Raw genomic sequence first — 20,271 nt, 5'->3', positions numbered from 1 at the left:
ACTGTAATAACATCAGGATGATCTGTCACGGAATATTTCTCTCTCTGCTCATATGGCCTTAGTACATGTGCTGGTGTTGTACATACTATGTGTGGGTATCTTCAATCTGTTCTGCTTCTCTGACTCAAGTTAAACAGAATATACAGTAGATAGGTAGGGGTCGTATCTTCAATCTGTTCTGCTTCTCTGACTCAAGTTAAACAGAATATACAGTAGATAGGTAGGGGTCGTATCTTCAATCTGTTCTGCTTCTCTGACTCAAGTTAAACAGAATATACAGTAGATAGGTAGGGGTCGTATCTTCAATCTGTTCTGCTTCTCTGACTCAAGTTAAACAGAATATACAGTAGATAGGTAGGGGTTGGGATCAAGCAGAAGACACATTTCATTTCCCTGTGATAATGGACAACAAATGAAACACATTAGTGGTGTTTGTTTGGTAGAGAACACAAACAAGCAATAAAGACTATTGGAGGGATCCAAACTTCTTCCTTCTGCACTTACATCTGACAGGACTTCTTTGAGTACTTAGTAGTGTATATGACTCAACTGTAGATGATATTGTGTATCTTTCTCTCTGTTCACTACAGGAGGCTCTGGCCCATGTTAATGCCCATGCCCAGGTGGCGCGGACACCAGTGGACCCATCGGAGCTGTTCCCCAGGCTATGCCACCTGGTGCGGGCCGAGACTGGCTACGGCTTCAACCTGCACAGTGAGAAGTCCCGGCCGGGCCAGTACATCCGCTCCCTGGACCCTGGGTCTCCAGCCGACCACGCCGGGCTCAGACCACAGGACAGACTCATAGAGGTGAGGGGAGAGGGGATGGGTGAAGGAGGGGAGAGGAGAGGGGGATGGGTGGAGGAGGGGAGGATTGGTGTCGAAAGAGGGCAAGTGGTTAGAGACTGAAGAAGACGGGTGGGGGGCTGTGGAGCTCCATGAAGGGGTTTATTTTTCATGAAGGTGAGGAGGATAGGTGTGTGAGGAGGAGGCTGGGAAGAAGGGCTAGTCCAGGAGGAGAATAGAGGTGCAGGGGATTGGTGGGAGAGGGAGGAGGGAGTCTGATGTCTTAATAATCACGGAACTATGGACCAGTAGAGGCTTGGTTTGTAAACTTTAGACAAGTGGTGAGAGAGAAGGAGACAGGCTCCAATCAGCTAGTTTACATTGGTCCTAATGAGACCCTAATGAGGTGGGCTTTGAGAAATGGGGTTGGAACACCCTAATTAAGGGGGTTTATAGAACAGAGAGAGAGAGGGAGTGGGGTGATTGAACATGTGTCTGAGATAAGGGATACAGAGTGAGACCCCAAGAGGCATTTTACTCCCCTATGTACATGCAAATGTATGTGTGCTTGCTTGTGAATGTTTGTGCTTATCAGTGTGTGTACACATGTGTGACCTCGTGTGGCAGAAGTCTCGATGCTCATCCTTCATGCGTGTGCAGGGCCACATGTGCCTGGTTTAACCCCTCTAACGATACCACTGCTATAACACGGCCTGGAGCCCAGCCTCATCTCACACATGTTTTAGTTGAGATTAAGGAGGACAGGCTGATAGGGGGAGAGGTTATTCAGTCTGAAAGCAGGATACAGACAAGAGAGAAACATATGAGGCCTGAATGTGTGGGAGAAAGAAGGGATGGTGGGAAAGCAGAGGGTCAGAGATAGAGGGATAGAAGGAGACACAGGGGAGAAGCAGACGTGTGAAACATACTGATCCTGCTCACCATACACCCTCTCAATCAGACCCCCAGACACATTCCCATGAGCCCTGACCCCAGAGCAGTACATCAGGGCCTAACAAGGCCACACAGGGCCAAAACAGGGTCAGACAGGGCCAAATACAGGGTCAGGCAGGGCCAAATACAGGGTCAGACAGGACGTAAAATACACTGCATCAAAACCACAGGGTCAAACAGAATCTAGCTTGGTTTAACTAAACCTAACCTGGCTCGTAGCATTACCATGACGTTACCATGGCGTTGTGGTGAAAACACAAGGCTGGAAACAGTAAAAACAGTGTAATATGGCAGGCAGAGCAGTTGGATACAGTAGACCCCAACAGGGTCAAAGAGAGACTCACACACACATGCATGGCTATACCATTCCAGTCCTGCCCATACAGTACGAGTAACACGGACGGCTGTACACACACTGGCACTAGAGGGAGGAGTTGCTTTCAATGCTTTGATGTGCCTCGGTCTGTCCAGCAACAGGAAACAGGGAGAGTGATCTGTAGCTATGGGAGCTAGCTTCCTGTGTCTGTTAGATGACAATAACAGGCCAGGTCACTCCCTGTCTATGTGCTCTATGGTCCAGAAATAGGTTTTATCATGTTTATATAGAGACTAAAGAGTCCCTGCCCTGCACCCGAAGACACACATCCAGAGAGAGAGAGACAGAGAGACCTCGATCTTCTGCACAGATTCTGTCAGACCTGGGCCCTGACAGTAAATCTCAGTAAGACAAAAATGATGGTGTTCCAAAAAAGGTCCAGTTCCTAATAAAGCCCCTTAAATTGAAATGTAATTGACAGAGATGACAGAGATGCCCTTTCCTGAACCTGTATTCACACGCCCAGGGAGAGAGACAGAGATACCCTTCCCTGAACCTGAATACACACGCCCAGAGAGAGAGACAGAGATACCCTTCCCTGAACCTGAATACACACGCCCAGGGAGAGAGACAGAGATGCCCTTCCCTGAACCTGAATACACACGCCCAGGGAGAGAGACAGAGATGCCCTGCCCTGAACCTGAATACACACGCCCAGGGAGAGAGACAGAGATACCTTGCCCTGAACCTGAATACACACACGCCCAGGGAGAGAGACAGAGATACCTTGCCCTGAACCTGAATACACACACGCCCAGGGAGAGAGACAGAGATGCCCTGCCCTGAACCTGAATACACACGCCCAGGGAGAGAGACAGAGATGCCCTGCCCTGAACCTGAATACACACGCCCAGGGAGAGAGACAGAGATACCTTGCCCTGAACCTGAATACACACGCCCAGGGAGAGAGACAGAGATCCCTTGCCCTGAACCTGAATACACACGCCCAGGGAGAGAGACAGAGATACCTTGCCCTGAACCTGAATACACACACGCCCAGGGAGAGAGAGACAGAGACAGATGACTACACAGGACAGTAAATACAATGGGCTCCATTGGGTTAATACAGGGTATAGTTCAATGCAGTACTGTAGGACATTCCACTGACTTCCCACCCCACTGCTTAGATAAAGTAAGCTCTCAGAGAGGCCAAATACTTGAGACAATACAGTACTGTCTGTCTCTACTGTGCTCTTCAATTCATAACAATAGAATCTCATTCTACGTCTATGCATTACCTTCCCCAATATGTCTGCAAAGCAGCATTCAGCAACCAGCTGTGACATTCCACCACATCATATTCAAGAAGGTATTTGTAGATCAAGAACCTGTATTGGTGTCCTCCTCTGAACACAACAGTTAAACGCCTTGGCCTTCTCCTTTCCTGTATGAATGGGGCTCAACAGTATCAGCTGTGTTTTGACAGGACCGAGTGAAAGGGATTTCTAATGAACACAGTCTGGGTGTACAGTTTCAGCTCAGAGTGGTTTGTCTATAGTCATTGAAACCCTGTCTGTGTTAGCTAGATTAGCGCTAAGTGAAGTTACTCCCTACCCACTGATTCAGGGTCCCTATAATCAGTGGTGGAAAAAGTACCCAATTGTCATACTTGAATAAAATTAAAGATACCTTGATAGAAAAATGTTTATTTTATTTTTATTTAACCTTTATTTAACCAGCTAGGCTAGTTGAGAACAAGTTCTCATTTGCAACTGCGATCTGGCCAGATAAAGCATAGCAGTGTGAACAGACAACACATGGAGTAAACAATTAACAAGTCAATAACACAGTAGAAAAGAAAAAAAGTCTATATACATTGTGTCCAAAAGGCATGCAATTTTACAGATTAACACTGGAGTGATAATTGATCAGATGGTCATGTACAGGTAGAGATATTGGTGTGCAAAAGAGCAGAAAAGTAAATAAATAAAAACAGTATGGGGATGAGGTAGGTGAAAATGGGTGGGCTATTTACCGATAGACTGAAAGTCACCCAGTAAAATACTTGAGTTAAAGTTTTAAAAATCTATTTGGTTTTAAATATACTTAAGTATCAAAAGTAAATGTAGTTGCTCAAATATACTTAGGTATCAAAAGTAAATGTAATTGCTAAAATATACTTAGGTATCAAAAGTAAATGTAATTGCTAAAATATACTTAGGTATCAAAAGTAAATGTAATTGCTAAAATATACTTAGGTATCAAAAGTAAATGTAATTGCTAAAATATACTTAGGTATCAAAAGTAAATGTAATTGCTAAAATATACTTAGGTATCAAAAGTAAATGTAATTGCTAAAATATACTTAGGTATCAAAAGTAAATGTAATTGCTAAAATATACTTAGGTATCAAAAGTAAATGTAATTGCTAAAATATACTTAGGTATCAAAAGTGAAAGTATAAATAATTTCACATTCCTTATATTAAGCAAACCAGATGGCACAAGTTTCTTGTTTTTAAATGTACGGATAACCAGGGGCACACTCCAACACACAGACATAATTTACAAACGAAGCACGTGTGTTTAGTGAGTCCGCCCAGATCAGAGGCAGTAGGGATGACCAGGGATGCTCTCTTGATAAGTGCGTGGACCATTTTCCTGTCCTGCTAAGCATTGAAAATGTAATGACTACTTTTGGGTGTCAGGGAAAATGTATTAAGTAAAAAGTACATCATTTTCTTTAGGACTACAGTGGAGGAAAATTTTAAGTTGTCAAAAATATAAATAGTAAAGTACAGATACACCAAAAAACTACTTAAGTAGTACTTTAAAGTATTTTTACTTAATTACACCATATATACAAAAGTATGTGGACAACTCTTCAAATTGTGAGTCTGAGATTCCCAAAGATTGGAAAGCAGCTGCGGTCATCCCCCTCTTCAAAGGGGGGGACACTCTTGACCCAAACTGCTACAGACCTATATCTATCCTACCGTGCCTTTCTAAGGTCTTCGAAAGCCAAGTCAACAAACAGATTACCGACCATTTCGAATCTCACCATACCTTCTCTGCTATGCAATCTGGTTTCAGAGCTGGTCATGGGTGCACCTCAGCCACGCTCAAGGTCCTAAACGTTATCTTAACCGCCATCGATAAGAAACATTACTGTGCAGCCGTATTCATTGATCTAGCCAAGGCTTTCGACTCTGTCAATCACCACATCCTCATCGGCAGACTCGACAGCCTTGGTTTCTCAAATGATTGCCTCGCCTGGTTCACCAACTACTTCTCTGATAGAGTTCAGTGTGTCAAATCGGAGGGTCTGCTGTCCGGACCTCTGGCAGTCTTTATGGGGGTGCCACAGGGTTCAATTCTTGGACCGACTCTCTTCTCTGTATACATCAATGAGGTCGCTCTTGCTGCTGGTGAGTCTCTGATCCACCTCTAGGCAGACGACACCATTCTGTATACTTCCGGCCCTTCTTTGGACACTGTGTTAACAACCCTCCAGGCAAGCTTCAATGTCATACAACTCTCCTTCCGTGGCCTCCAATTGCTCTTAAATACAAGTAAAACTAAATGCATGCTCTTCAACCGATCGCTACCTGCACCTACCCGCCTGTCCAACATCACTACTCTGGACGGCTCTGACTTAGAATACGTGGACAACTACAAATACTTAGGTGTCTGGTTAGACTGTAAACTCTCCTTCCAGACCCATATCAAACATCTCCAATCCAAAGTTAAATCTAGAATTGGCTTCCTATTTCGCAACAAAGCATCCTTCACTCATGCTGCCAAACATACCCTTGTAAAACTGACCATCCTACCAATCCTCGACTTTGGCGATGTCATTTACAAAATAGCCTCCAATACCCTACTCAACAAATTGGATGCAGTCTATCACAGTGCAATCCGTTTTGTCACCAAAGCCCCATATTCTACCCACCATTGCGACCTGTACGCTCTCGTTGGCTGGCCCTCGCTTCATACTCGTCGCCAAACCCACTGGCTCCATGTCATCTACAAGACCCTGCTAGGCAAAGTCCCCCCTTATCTCAGCTCGCTGGTCACCATAGCATCTCCCACCTGTGGCACACGCTCCAGCAGGTATATCTCTCTAGTCACCCCCAGAACCAATTCTTTCTTTGGCCGCCTCTCCTTCCAGTTCTCTGCTGCCAATGACTGGAACGAACTACAAAAATCTCTGAAACTGGAAACACTTATCTCCCTCACTAGCTTTAAGCACCAACTGTCAGAGCAGCTCACAGATTACTGCACCTGTACATAGCCCACCTATAATTTAGCCCAAACAACTACCTCTTTCCCAACTGTATTTAATTTTTAATTTATTTATTTATTTTGCTTCTTTGCACCCCATTATTTTTATTTCTACTTTGCACATTCTTCCATTGCAAAACTACCATTCCAGTGTTTTACTTGCTATATTGTATTTACTTTGCCACCATGGACTTTTTTGCCTTTACCTCCCTTCTCACCTCATTTGCTCACATTGTATATAGACTTGTTTATACTGTATTATTGACTGTATGTTTGTTTTACTCCATGTGTAACTCTGTGTCGTTGTATCTGTCGAACTGCTTTGCTTTATCTTGGCCAGGTCGCAATTGTAAATGAGAACTTGTTCTCAACTTGCCTACCTGGTTAAATAAAGGTAAAATAAAAATAAAATAAAAATAGTGGATTTGGCTATTTTAGCCACACCCGTTGCTGACAGGTGTATAAAATCCAGCTCACCGCCATGAAATCTCCCTAGACAAACATTGGCTGTAGAATGGCTTTTTGAGAGCTCAGTGACTTTCAACGTGGCATCATAGGATGCCACCTTTCCAACAAGTCTGTTCGTCAAATTTCTGCCCTGCTAGAGCTGCCCCGCTCAACTGTAAGTGCTGTTATTGTATAGTGGAAATGTCTAGGAGCAACGACAGCTCAGCCACGAAATGGTGTGCCACATAAGCTCACAGAACGGGACCGCCGAGTGCTGAAGTGTGTGGTGCGTTAAAATCATCTATCACCGGTTGCAACACTCACTACTGAGTTCCAAACTGCCTCTGGAAGCATCAGCAGCACAACAACTGTTTGTCGGGAGCTTCATAAAAATGGGTTTCCATGGCCGAGCAGTCGCACACAAGCCTAAGATCACCATGAGCAATACCAAGCGTCAGCTGGAATGGTATAAAGCTTGGACTCTGGAGCAGTGGAAACGCGTTCTCTGGAGTGATGAATCATGCTTCGCCACCTGGCAGTCTGACGGACGAATCTGGGTTTGGCGGATGGCAGGAAAACACTACCTGCCCCAATGCATAGTGCCAACGGTAAAGTTTTGTGGAGGGGGAATAATGGTCTGGGGCTGTTTTTCATGGTTTGGGCTAGGCCCCTTATTCTAGATGATTCTGGGCTTCCAACTTTGTGGCAACAGTTTGGGGAAGGCCCTTTCCTGTTTCAGCATGGCAATGCCCCAGTGCATAAAGCGAGGTCCATACAGATGGTTTGTCAAGATCAGTGTGGAAGAACTTGACTGGCCTGTACAGAGCCCTGACCTCAACCCCACCGAACACCTTCGGGATGAATTGGAGTGCCGACTGGAAGCCAGGCCTAATCGCCCAACATCAGTGTGCAACCTCACTAATGCTCTTGTGGCTGAATGGAAGCAAGTCCACACAGCAATGTTCCAACATCTAGTGGAAAGCCTTCCCAGAAGAGTGGAGGCTGTTATAGCAGCAAAGGGGGACCAACTCCATATCAATGCGCATGATTTTGGAATGAGATGTTCAGTGAGCAGGTGTCCACATACTTTTGGTCATTTAATGTACTTTACATCACTGCCTATAATAATCTAGGTTAGGATCAGGAGTAGGCTGATCTCATCCTAGATCTGGGGTTAAGGACTACTTTTACCTTATGCAGTTTCCCCTATACAGGTCAGTGTCAGTAAACTGTAGTCAGTGAAGCCCTGTTTCACTGTTTCAGTCATTGGTTTGAATGCTGTGTCTGTTCGTTCTAGCTGGATTAGTGCTAAGTGGCTAGGTCACTGTACCTGCTGAAACTGCAGGCAGAGCCCCGGGGGTTTGGCCTAGGTAACCCCAGGCAGGTGTGTGGGCTCAGCGGTTGACTAGAGAATGATTATGTGTGTGTTATTCTCTGTGGCTAATGGAGAATGTCTCTGACCAAGCAACTGTGTGGCACGGTGCACTGCTTGGTCCATCTGTCAGCAGCTCGTTAGCAAGGTGAAGACCCATTCTCTCTCTCACACACACACACACACACACACAAAGGTAAACCAATGGAAACATTCCAGGGTGTACAACCTAAGCAAACACTGACGATTATGATTGTACCTTGAAAACGACTGCTCTGTAAAGCATTCAAACAGCACTGTATTCCAATGAAAAACAGCTTTGGACCACTGGCACTACACTGACTGTTGTATTGTGTGGGAGTCGCCTAACGAACAAGGGCCCTATTAATTAGCTTGAGTGGGCTGGATTGTTTTGTTGGATTGTGAAGGATTGCTGCTGCTATGAAACATGACACAACACCTGCTCCCCTATCCCAACACAAAGGGGGCTTGTTCTTCCTCATGCACTAGGGCTGGTATGATGAGACAAATCTCTACCAATTAGTGTGTGATGACTCCACTGAGCCTTATGTTCTGACACCTACTCTAATGGCGAGAGTGACAGAGACAGAGAGAGAGACAGAGCGAGAGAAAGAATAGATAGAGATGTCAGCACCATAACAGTTATCACTGCTTAACTCTCACTCTCTTTCACAACTTCTCTTGGTTTTACACATTCTTTCCTCCCTTTTCCCTCCTCCTAGTCTCTCCCTAGCCTTAACAGGCACTAGACTTTTACATTTCCAATGTAACAGTTAGTTATGAGAGAGTAGGTGGGTATCTAGCCGTGTAGTTACAGTGTATTAGACCAGTCTGGTATCTAGCCGTGCTGTTACAGTGTATTAGACCAGTCTGGTATCTAGCCGTGCTGTTACAGTGTATTAGACCAGTCTGGTATCTATCCGTGTTGTTACAGTGTATTAGACCAGTCTGGTATCTAGCCGTGTTGTTACAGTGTATTAGACCAGTCTGGTATCTAGCCGTGTTGTTACAGTGTATTAGACCAGTCTGGTATCTAGCCGTGTTGTTACAGTGTATTAGACCATCCTGGTATCTAGCCGTGTTGTTACAGTGTATTAGACCAGTCTGGTATCTAGCCATGCTGTTACACTGTATTAGACCAGTCTGGTATCTAGCCGTGTTGTTACAGTGTATTAGACCAGTCTGGTATCTAGCCGTGCTGTTAGTGTATTAGACCAGTCTGGTACCTAAGCCCTGCTGTTACAGTGTATTAGACCAGTCTGGTATCTAGCCGTGTTACAGTGTATTAGACCAGTCTGGTATCTAGCCGCGTTACAGTGTATTAGACCAGTCTGGTATCTAGCCATGCTGTTACAGTGTATTAGACCAGTCTGGTATCTAGCCGTGTTGTTACAGTGTATTAGACCAGTCTGGTATCTAGCCGTGTTGTTACAGTGTATTAGACCAGTCTGGTATCTAGCCGTGCTGTTACAGTGTATTAGACCAGTCTGGTATCTAGCCGTGCTGTTACAGTGTATTAGACCAGTCTGGTACCTAGCCGTGCTGTTACAGTGTATTAGACCAGTCTGGTATCTAGCCGCGTTACAGTGTATTAGACCAGTCTGGTATCTAGCCGCGTTACAGTGTATTAGACCAGTCTGGTATCTAGCCGCGTTACAGTGTATTAGACCAGTCTGGTATCTAGCCGTGCTGTTAGTGTATTAGACCAGTCTGGTACCTAAGCCCTGCTGTTACAGTGTATTAGACCAGTCTGGTATCTAGCCGTGTTACAGTGTATTAGACCAGTCTGGTATCTAGCCGCGTTACAGTGTATTAGACCAGTCTGGTATCTAGCCATGCTGTTACAGTGTATTAGACCAGTCTGGTATCTAGCCGTGTTGTTACAGTGTATTAGACCAGTCTGGTATCTAGCCGTGTTGTTACAGTGTATTAGACCAGTCTGGTATCTAGCCGTGCTGTTACAGTGTATTAGACCAGTCTGGTATCTAGCCGTGCTGTTACAGTGTATTAGACCAGTCTGGTACCTAGCCGTGCTGTTACAGTGTATTAGACCAGTCTGGTATCTAGCCGCGTTACAGTGTATTAGACCAGTCTGGTATCTAGCCGCGTTACAGTGTATTAGACCAGTCTGGTATCTAGCCGCGTTACAGTGTATTAGACCAGTCTGGTATCTAGCCATGCTGTTACAGTGTATTAGACCAGTCTGGTATCTAGCCGTGTTGTTACAGTGTATTAGACCAGTCTGGTATCTAGCCGTGTTGTTACAGTGTATTAGACCAGTCTGGTATCTAGCCGTGCTGATACAGTGTATTAGACCAGTCTGGTATCTAGCCGTGCTGTTACAGTGTATTAGACCAGTCTGGTATCTAGCCGTGCTGTTACAGTGTATTAGACCAGTCTGGTATCTAGCCGTGCTGTTACAGTGTATTAGACCAGTCTGGTATCTAGCCGTGCTGTTACAGTGTATTAGACCAGTCTGGTATCTAGTCGTGTTGTTACAGTGTATTAGACCAGTCTGGTATCTAGTCGTGTTGTTACAGTGTATTAGACCAGTCTGGTATGTAGCCGTGTTGTTACAGTGTATTAGACCAGTCTGGTATCTAGCCGTGCTGTTACAGTGTATTAGACCAGTCTGGTATCTAGCCGTGTTGTTACAGTGTATTAGACCAGTCTGGTATGTAGCCGTGTTGTTACAGTGTATTAGACCAGTCTGGTATCTAGCCGTGCTGTTACAGTGTATTAGACCAGTCTGGTATCTAGCCGTGCTGTTAGTGTATTAGACCAGTCTGGTATCTAGCCGTGCTGTTACAGTGTATTAGACCAGTCTGGTATCTAGCCGTGCTGTTACAGTGTATTAGACCAGTCTGGTATCTAGCCGTGTTGTTACAGTGTATTAGACCCGTCTGGTATCTAGCCGTGTTGTTACAGTGTATTAGACCAGTCTGGTATCTAGCCGTGCTGTTACACTGTATTAGACCAGTCTGGTATCTAGCCGTGCTGTTACAGTGTATTAGACCAGTCTGGTACCTAGCCGTGCTGTTACAGTGTATTAGACCAGTCTGGTATCTAGCCGTGTTACAGTGTATTAGACCAGTCTGGTATCTAGCCGCGTTACAGTGTATTAGACCAGTCTGGTATCTAGCCATGCTGTTACAGTGTATTAGACCAGTCTGGTATCTAGCCGTGTTGTTACAGTGTATTAGACCAGTCTGGTATCTAGCCGTGCTGTTACAGTGTATTAGACCAGTCTGGTACCTAGCCGTGTTACAATGTATTAGACCAGTCTGTCACAACCAACTCCTACTGCCCTCACTTCATAAGCAGCAGCGTTACTGAATTTTAAAACAAAATCCCCCTCAGGACACTGATACCTGAAACCCACACTATTGGTTCAGCAGAAACTAGGCATCAATATTTGATGGTGTACCAACGTTAAGGCAGGCAGCATCGTGCAAAGCTTACAGTACTCGCTGAATAGAGTTAATGGAATATACAGGAGTCTGTGGAAAGTCACAGGGAGAATCTCTCCAACAGAAACTTGCTGATGTGTTAGTGACTGAGGTGGAGGTGTGAGGGCTTCTTCTTACCTTTCAGACACTCTCGCTCCCCTCACACACTCCCCCCTCACTCTTTTCCAGCTGAATTCACAAGTTGCCGAACCAATAAAAGAGGGTTTACTATGACCAAAGAGAGAGAGAAAAAGTGTTTGAAAAGGAAACAAATAAATGATGTTCTATTGTTAGAGCCCATTAGCTTACATGCTCGTTCCATCCTTGTTGTAATGGGGTATGGAATGTAAAGGTATTCTGTTCAGTTTGTACGTCATTGAGGAAGGAATGCAGAATATTCTCTCCTATGCACCATCTTGCAAAAATGTGTGTCTGATTCCTCACAGGTTTTGTCCTAACTCTTCATTGAGTCCGGTGGAAAATGATCGTTTTGGTGCATAGTACCCTCTACTGTTTGGATCACGTAACGGTTTGCATATTCAGTTGATCCTTGTCTGAATAAATAAATATTTTAGTTTAGGCTATACCATGCTTTTGGACAGTTGTGAATGTGTTCTCTAAAACGCTGGGTCAGGTAAAGAGAATGTTGTTGGATTGAGACTGGTGACCTGCTGCACTGGTCCAATGTGGACGAATCAGAAATCAACTGTAAGTCAACCAGTGTAAAGTCTGCACACCAGTAATGACAGACGACCGACCAACCAACATCACTAGTGTGCTTTTTTGAGAACTTGTTTTGGATACTTAGTTGTTCCTGTCTGATCCAGCAGCAGGATCTACAGTTCACTGTTTCTTTCCTACTGTATCCATATTCACAACCAGACAGCCTTGAACGTCTGTCAGACATTGAAACATTGAGACAGTGACGAGGCCAGATCACAGAGTCACAGACAACAGTATAGATGGAGACATGTAACATCACTTACCCATAACACCCTTTCTTCCCCTCTCTCTCCCTTCTCTCCTTCCAGGTGAATGGGGTGAACGTGGAGGGCATGCGTCATGCGGAGGTCGTGGCCTTCGTAAAGAGAGGAGGAGATGAGACCAGGCTGCTGGTGGTGGACCCTGACACAGACCATCACTTTAAGAAGATGGGTGTCACCCCATTGGCCAGCCACGTTAAAGGTAGGCCTACACGCTTGTTTATCTGTAAAACAGAATATTTATTTCAAGTGTACTCTTCTAAACCACGCCAAAGGCACAGTACAGCTCGGGACAAGTCTCTAGTCTAATTGTACATCTCCATTTTACAGTTGCATATTGAGAAGGCAGTAATGGTGTTGATGATCCTAAACTAGAGTGAAATGTTATGGTGTTGATGATCCTAAACTAGAGTGAAATGTTATGGTGTTGATGATCCTAAACTAGAGTGAAATGTAATGGTGTTGATGATCCTAATCTAGAGTGAAATGTAATGGTGTTGATGATCCTAAACTAGAGTGAAATGTAATGGTGTTGATGATCCTAAACTAGAGTGAAATGTAATGGTGTTGATGATCCTAATCTAGAGTGAAATGTAATGGTGTTGATGATCCTAATCTAGAGTGAAATGTAATGGTGTTGATGATCCTAATCTATAGTGAAATGTAATGGTGTTGATGATCCTAAACTAGAGTGAAATGTAATGGTGTTGATGATCCTAAACTAGAGTGAAATGTAATGGTGTTGATGATCCTAAACTAGAGTGAAATGTAATGGTGTTGATGATCCTAAACTAGAGTGAAATGTAATGGTGTTGATGATCCTAAACTAGAGTGAAATGTAATGGTGTTGATGATCCTAATCTATAGTGAAATGTAATGGTGTTGATGATCCTAATCTATAGTGAAATGTAATGGTGTTGATGATCCTAATCTATAGTGAAATGTAATGGTGTTGATGATCCTAAACTAGAGTGAAATGTAATGGTGTTGATGATCCTAAACTAGAGTGAAATGTAATGGTGTTGATGATCCTAATCTAGAGTGAAATGTAATGGTGTTGATGATCCTAATCTAGAGTGAAATGTAATGGTGTTGATGATCCTAATCTAGAGTGAAATGTAATGGTGTTGATGATCCTAATCTAGAGTGAAATGTAATGGTGTTGATGATCCTAAACTAGAGTGAAATGTAATGGTGTTGATGATCCTAATCTAGAGTGAAATGTAATGGTGTTGATGATCCTAAACTAGAGTGAAATGTTATGGTGTTGTTCATCAAAACCAGCATCAGATTACTGACCTCCAAATCTGAGCCTGTAATTCTGGATGTTGGGTGAAGTTCCCCCACTAATGGTTCAGGTTAGGATTGGGGGGGAGGAAAGGGTAGAGAAGCTGATCCTAGATCTGTACGTAGAGCGTAATTCTGACCCTTCTTTCCCAGACTTTGATGGTCCGTCCATATCCAACGGCTCCCCCAGTCCTCAGATCAACGGCAGCTTCACCAGCAGCTCCATCCAGTCACACCACTCTGACCTGAGCAGTCCAGACAACAGCCTGCAGGTGTGTGTGTGTGTGTGTGTGTGTGTGTGTGTGTGTGTGTGTGTGTGTGTGTGTGTGTGTGTGTGTGTGTGTGTGTGTGTGTGTGTGTGTGTGTGTGTGTGTGTGTGTGTGTGTGTGTGTGTGTGTGTGTGTGTGTGTGTACAAACATGCAATAAAGCGTGCAAGGTGTGTGTATATGTGTGTCTGCATGCGTGTGTAGACTATATTGCCGTGTACAGTATATAACCTCTTGTTATTTCATATAACACATGTATCACATTAACAGATATTATCAGAATTACACATCAGGGTTCTATTTCAATTAATTAAATTCAGGAAGTAAACTGAGGTCTACCAATGTTACCATTCCCACATTTGACCAATTCCAAATCAGAGCAAATTAGAAGAATTGGAATTCCCGTTTACTTCCTGAATTGAAATGTAATTGACCTCAATCCTGCCATGCGTGTGTATGTCATCCACACTATAACTACCAAGTAGTCTCTGATATTGTCTGTCTGTCTGTCTGTCTGTCTGTCTGTCTGTCTGTCTGTCTGTCTGTCTGTCTGTCTGTCTGTCTGTCTGTCTGTCTGTCTGTCTGTCTGTCTGTCTGTCTGTCTGTCTGTCTGTCTGTCTGTCTGTCTGTCTGTCTGTCTGTCTGTCTGTCTGTCTGTCTGTCTGTCTGTCTGTCTCTGTCTGTCTCTGTCTGTCTCTGTCTGTCTCTGTATCTAGCTGGGAGAGGACGAGGCGAGCCGTCTGATGGACCCGTTTGCTGAGATCGGCCTGCTCCTGAGTCCCACAGCGGCTGAGGCCAAAGAGAAGGCACACGCCAAGAGAGCCAAGAAGAGAGCCCCTCAGATGGACTGGGACAAAAAACACCAGCTCTTCAGCAACTTCTGAACTTTTCTGCCACCCAATGAGAGAAGCAGAAAGACTGAAGACTGTCGAATTTGACATTTCTGAAACTTACCTTCAACATTCCTACCCGTTACCCCACCACCACTACCACCCAATCCAACAGAAGAGAATATGCAGATAGAATGTTGTACTTTGAACGTTGGCCATCCAACACCCACTCCCCCCTGCTTCCAAAATGGACGGGATGGAATGATGGACATCTCATCCTTTACCCCTCCTTCAATCCTCCCTTCTTCCACCCTTCTCTATACCCTCATCCCACCCAGAGAGCTTGTCTACTGGACTGGAATAAGAGACTCCAGCTTCTTCTGAATCCTCCCGTCATCATCAGTCTTTCCCTAAACTATCCAATGTCCCTCCTCTACCACTAACTCCCACCTCCTCTTCTACCACTAACTCCCACCTCCTCTTCTACCACTAACTCCCACCTCCTCTTCTACCACTAACTCCCACCTCCTCTTCTACCACTAACTCCCACCTCCTCTTCTACCACTAACTCCCACCTCCTCTTCTACCACTAACTCCCACCTCCTCTTCTATCACTAACTCCCACCTCCTCTTCTACCACTAACTCCCACCTCCTCTTCTACCACTAACTCCCACCTCCTCTTCTATCACTAACTCCCACCTCCTCTTCTACCACTAACTCCCACCTCCTCTTCTACCACTAACTCCCACCTCCTCTTCTACCACTAACTCCCACCTCCTCTTCTACCACTAACTCCCACCTCCTCTTCTACCACTAACTCCCACCTCCTCTTCTACCACTAACTCCCACCTCCTCTGAGGACTGCTCTGGAAAGAGGAGGCACTTATTTTTGTATTTAGAAAGTAGAAAAGCACCATGATAGGTGTTAGCCAGCCCAGCTATAAGAAGTATGGGGAATATGGACTATGTGAGATGTTTGTGAACACTGTGACCTGATCTTAAACATTGGGGTTTGTTTTGACCCTGTAAGAGAAGGAACGTACGCCCAAAGATGGATAAAACTCTTCCTCCTATGATCCTGCTGTGATTTTGTGTGATCGATGCGCCTCAGACGACTTCAAGGATTCACTCACCAGGAAAAGCACAAACTGGAGGCTGAATAGCATTGCTTCTGTATCATCTCTGTTTGTATTTGTATCAAAGCATCTGTTTTCTCACAATGTCATAACATTTCCACTTTGCTCCCTATGTTGGATATGAACTGGTATTCATAGATGGTGTTAACAATGCATAGACAATCAAAAGCCTTACTCCACCCATCCCTCCCTCTCAATATGATAGCATTTAAGATACATTGACTAAATGCATGCATACATGCACACACACAAGCCCCCTATGATTCTCTAGCCTATAGGCCTGCTTCACTCATTCTAAGGCAGTTTTAGTTTATTTAAGGGACCCTTATCTTTGACATCAATGACATCCTCTCCACTATTTCATATCCCAATGTCCCCGACATAGAAATAGAATTACTAGAATGGGAATTCCTCAATCAAGTTAAGAGTGAATAGAACAAGCGTTGAGTTTTTTACACTGCCTGTCTAGTACACCAGGGGGTGCCAATAAGACACACAGCAACATGAAGCCACTCCAGTACACTGCTCAGAGATGTATGAGGATTGGGACATGAAAGTACCATAGCAGGAGAAGATAGTCTGGGGATGATATGACCACTTTAAAGATGTATGAGATCTATGTAACACCTTGTAACATTTACATAAAGCCTGCAGGTATGTGTTATTACTAGTTATGAGTATTTATCATGCTTTACCTGTTATAGGCAAATATAATGCTATATTACTTGCTACAGTATGAGCATGTATAATGCTGTATTACTTATTATGAGCATCTATAATGTTTTATTACTTGTTATGAGCATCTATAATGTTTTATTACTTGTTATGAGCATCTATAATGCTGCATTACTAGTTATGAGCATCTCCATCTATGAGCCGAACACCTTTTATATGCAAAAGTATAGATACAAATAATGTATGAAATAACAAGATGGATATTGTACGGGATTGAAAGTGAGCCCAGCGTATCAAAGAAAGCTTACATCATTCAGTGTTGATGTGATGTTGTGGTAATGTTCTGCTCATGTTGTGGTACAGTGATGACAGACTGACATAGTGCTTGTATCAGCTACTCCAGACTGGGCTGTCTTTCTGTTTCACTTCAGAAGGGAAGGACACAGTTATTTTTGTACAACATGCCTGAATGCTGTGGATTGTGGATCGGCTGTGGTATCAGGGGCTTTGGTATGGGACTATAGCCTGGTCGCAGATCTATTTGTGCGATATTGCCAACTCCTATGGTCATTATCAAGAGGCGTCACAACAATAGCCATAGGAGTTGGTAAGACAGCACAAACTGATCTCGGACCAGGCTATTCTGAGCTATGGGGCTAGGGGCTCTGATCAGTGGGCCTGCCCAGTGGGGGCTGTGGTGGTGGGGTGGTGGGGCAGTGGGGTGTGTGGGAGAGGCCTATCCTGGAGGTCAGACTCAGAGATGCTCTAATGAATGAGACCAGGGGAGCAACAGGACTTACAAGAGATTAGTCCTAGCATAGGATAGCATGGGGACAGCTGTCCTGCACACAGACACACCCCAGACCAAACCACTGTCACGCCTCATAGGGGGGTGAAGATCAAGTTTATCTTACTGTGTGTGTGTCATCCACTGTTACGGATAGTAATCTCAGGTCCCCCCGGTCGTTCATATTGTGGTAGGATCTACACAAAGAGAACACTCCCCAGACCAAACCACTGCTACATCTCATACGGGGGTGAAGGGAGATAGAAGGCGAAAGTTTGTCTCTGTGTCATCCATTGTTACTATTCACCCAGGGTCCGTGCTGATCTAGGATCAGTTTTGCCTTTTAGATCATAATTAATAAGATTATATGGACAGGAGGGACCTGATACTAGTTCAGCACTCCTACTCTGAGACGCTTTCTGAATACGGGCCCAGGTCCCCCCTGGAGGTTCATATTGTGGTAGGGTCTGCGGGTCCCTGGTTGGGCTCGGTCTGAGGTACAGGCCAGGGTCAGCTGTGCTATGCGGCGCCGACACCACACTTAGGACAGAGAGAAATGTCTGATCTGTTTTCATATATTGCACAATTTATTTTTGTTAATACGCATATTGTCATTACTATTACTCATAATAGTACAGATAAAACCGTTTTTATTTCTCTGGTTTCCATTTGGGATCTAGCACCAATGTGTTTGCATAAGGGTTTTTACTATTGGTCCATATGATAAGCTGACCGTTAAACCCTGAGCAGAATGGTATATGACCCATGTATATTTACATTTTAGTCATTTGGCAGACGCTGTTATCCAAAGCAGCTTAAAGGAGCAATTTGGGGTTAAGTGCCTTGCTCAAAAGTTTGTTGACAGATTTTTCACCTAGTTGGTTTGGAGATTCCAACCAGTGACCTATCGGTTACTGGCCCAATGCTCTTAACCACTAGGCTACCTGCCTCCCTACAGTATATATACGGCAGGTTGTATTTTTTCAATAAAGTGTGACAATCTCCTCCTGGACTATATGACATCATCTCAGTGTCATCCCTTCTTCTTCTGTAAGTCTGTTGTCTCTGATACTAGTGGGGGAGGGGGGGGTCATCTGTTCAATGAGCTAATCTTCCCACAGCTGTGATCCAGGAGTTCTCAGAGATACTCCTCCTCTTCTCTCTCAAGGTCTTCCCCCCTCTCTCTATCTCCCTCCCTCACTATTGTCCCAGTCCTCCCCTCTCTCTCTCTGTCCCCCTCGATCCCTAAGGATTATGTGAGTGTTGGCATACAGTTTCACTCTGTTTCCAGAATTCTCTCGTGCCTCCAGCTGCCGTGAGTACTCAGGCCCGTTAGAGGTCACGCAGAGGTCCAGAGTGTGTGTGTGTGGTTGTCTTCACGTTGACATCCGTTTGGACCAAACCCGGCCAGATTGACATTTCTTTTTACCCCTTTTTCTCCCCAATTTCGTGGTATCCAATTGTTAGTAGTTACTATCTCGTCTCATCGCTACAACTCCCGTACGGGCTGGGGAGAGACGAAGGTCGAAAGCCATGCGTGAGATTGACATTTCTACATTATATAGGCTACGCATCAGCCGCCTTCCTTCCGACCGGAGGCCTAACTTACTCCCCACAATGCAACACACTTGTGGTTTTCAAAGTTCCCATACAACTCCTCATCTCTAGCTTTAACCCAGCCTTGGTTGAATTTATTTATTTATTTTTATTTTACCTTTATTTAACCAGGTAGGCAAGTTGAGAACAAGTTCTCATTTACAATTGCGACCTGGCCAAGATAAAGCAAAGCAGTTCGACAGATAAAACGACACAGAGTTACACATGAAGTAAAAACAAACATACAGTCAATAATGCAGTATAAACAAGTCTATATACAATGTGAGCAAATGAGGTGAGAAGGGAGGTAAAGGCAAAAAAGGCCATGATGGCAAAGTAAATACAATATAGCAAGTAAAATACTGGAATGGTAGTTTTGCAATGGAAGAATGTGCAAAGTAGAAATAAAAATAATGGGGTGCAAAGGAGCAAAATAAATAAATAAATAAAAATTAAATACAGTTGGGAAAGAGGTAGTTGTTTGGGCTAAATTATAGGTGGTCTATGTACAGGTGCAGTAATCTATGAGCTGCTCTGACAGTTGGTGCTTAAAGCTAGTGAGGGAGATAAGTGTTTCCAGTTTCAGAGATTTTTGTAGTTCGTTCCAGTCATTGGCAGCAGAGAACTGGAAGGAGAGGCGGCCAAAGAAAGAATTGGTTTTGGGGGTGACTAGAGAGATATACCTGCGTGAGTTGAATGAGATGATTTCGACGAATCAGCAGACTTCCCTAATAACGGGCCCTTCGGTACGCTGCATATCGGTGATGGAAGGCGGGGTACACTGTACTTCAATGGGTCCCTTGACCCAGCCTGTATTCCTTGGAGCTAACCGCGTTTGAGACGGTGTACGGCGGCCAAGAGCAAAAACTCCCTATTAGTCCGGCCCAATGGAGAAACCCTGGGAGGACCAGGCTCCTTGGAGTGGCCATTCCTCTGAGGCTGTACTGAGTCAAGATAAGAAGATTTCACCAGTGGAACCCAACCCACTGGCGGCACCTTTTTTCGGCTGTCAGGAGGTGCATCCTGTGTTACATAGCTCACGTCGCGACCTGCTTCACTTAGTTATCCGCTCAAGGTCGCAC

General features: G+C 44.5%; 1 protein-coding gene across 1 annotated transcript in view; it reads left to right on the top strand.

The window, feature by feature from the left end:
• LOC109886485 (Na(+)/H(+) exchange regulatory cofactor NHE-RF2) overlaps positions 1-18,618 on the top strand; it is a 57,019-nt gene extending 38,401 nt beyond the window's left edge. The window contains exons 3-6 of the mRNA XM_031816988.1: positions 591-809; positions 12,659-12,812; positions 14,051-14,169; positions 14,881-18,618. Of these exons, the coding sequence (XP_031672848.1) occupies positions 591-809; positions 12,659-12,812; positions 14,051-14,169; positions 14,881-15,048 (660 nt within the window). The 3' untranslated portion in view covers positions 15,049-18,618. The remainder of the gene's footprint in view (positions 1-590; positions 810-12,658; positions 12,813-14,050; positions 14,170-14,880) is intronic.
• The last annotated feature ends 1,653 nt before the right edge of the window (positions 18,619-20,271 follow it).

This window comes from Oncorhynchus kisutch, unplaced genomic scaffold, assembly GCF_002021735.2.
Source record: "Oncorhynchus kisutch isolate 150728-3 unplaced genomic scaffold, Okis_V2 scaffold909, whole genome shotgun sequence".
In the NCBI taxonomy this organism is placed as follows: domain Eukaryota; kingdom Metazoa; phylum Chordata; class Actinopteri; order Salmoniformes; family Salmonidae; genus Oncorhynchus; species Oncorhynchus kisutch.
The sequence above is the reverse complement of the archived record's forward strand: the minus strand, read 5'-3'. Positions and strand labels throughout refer to the sequence as shown.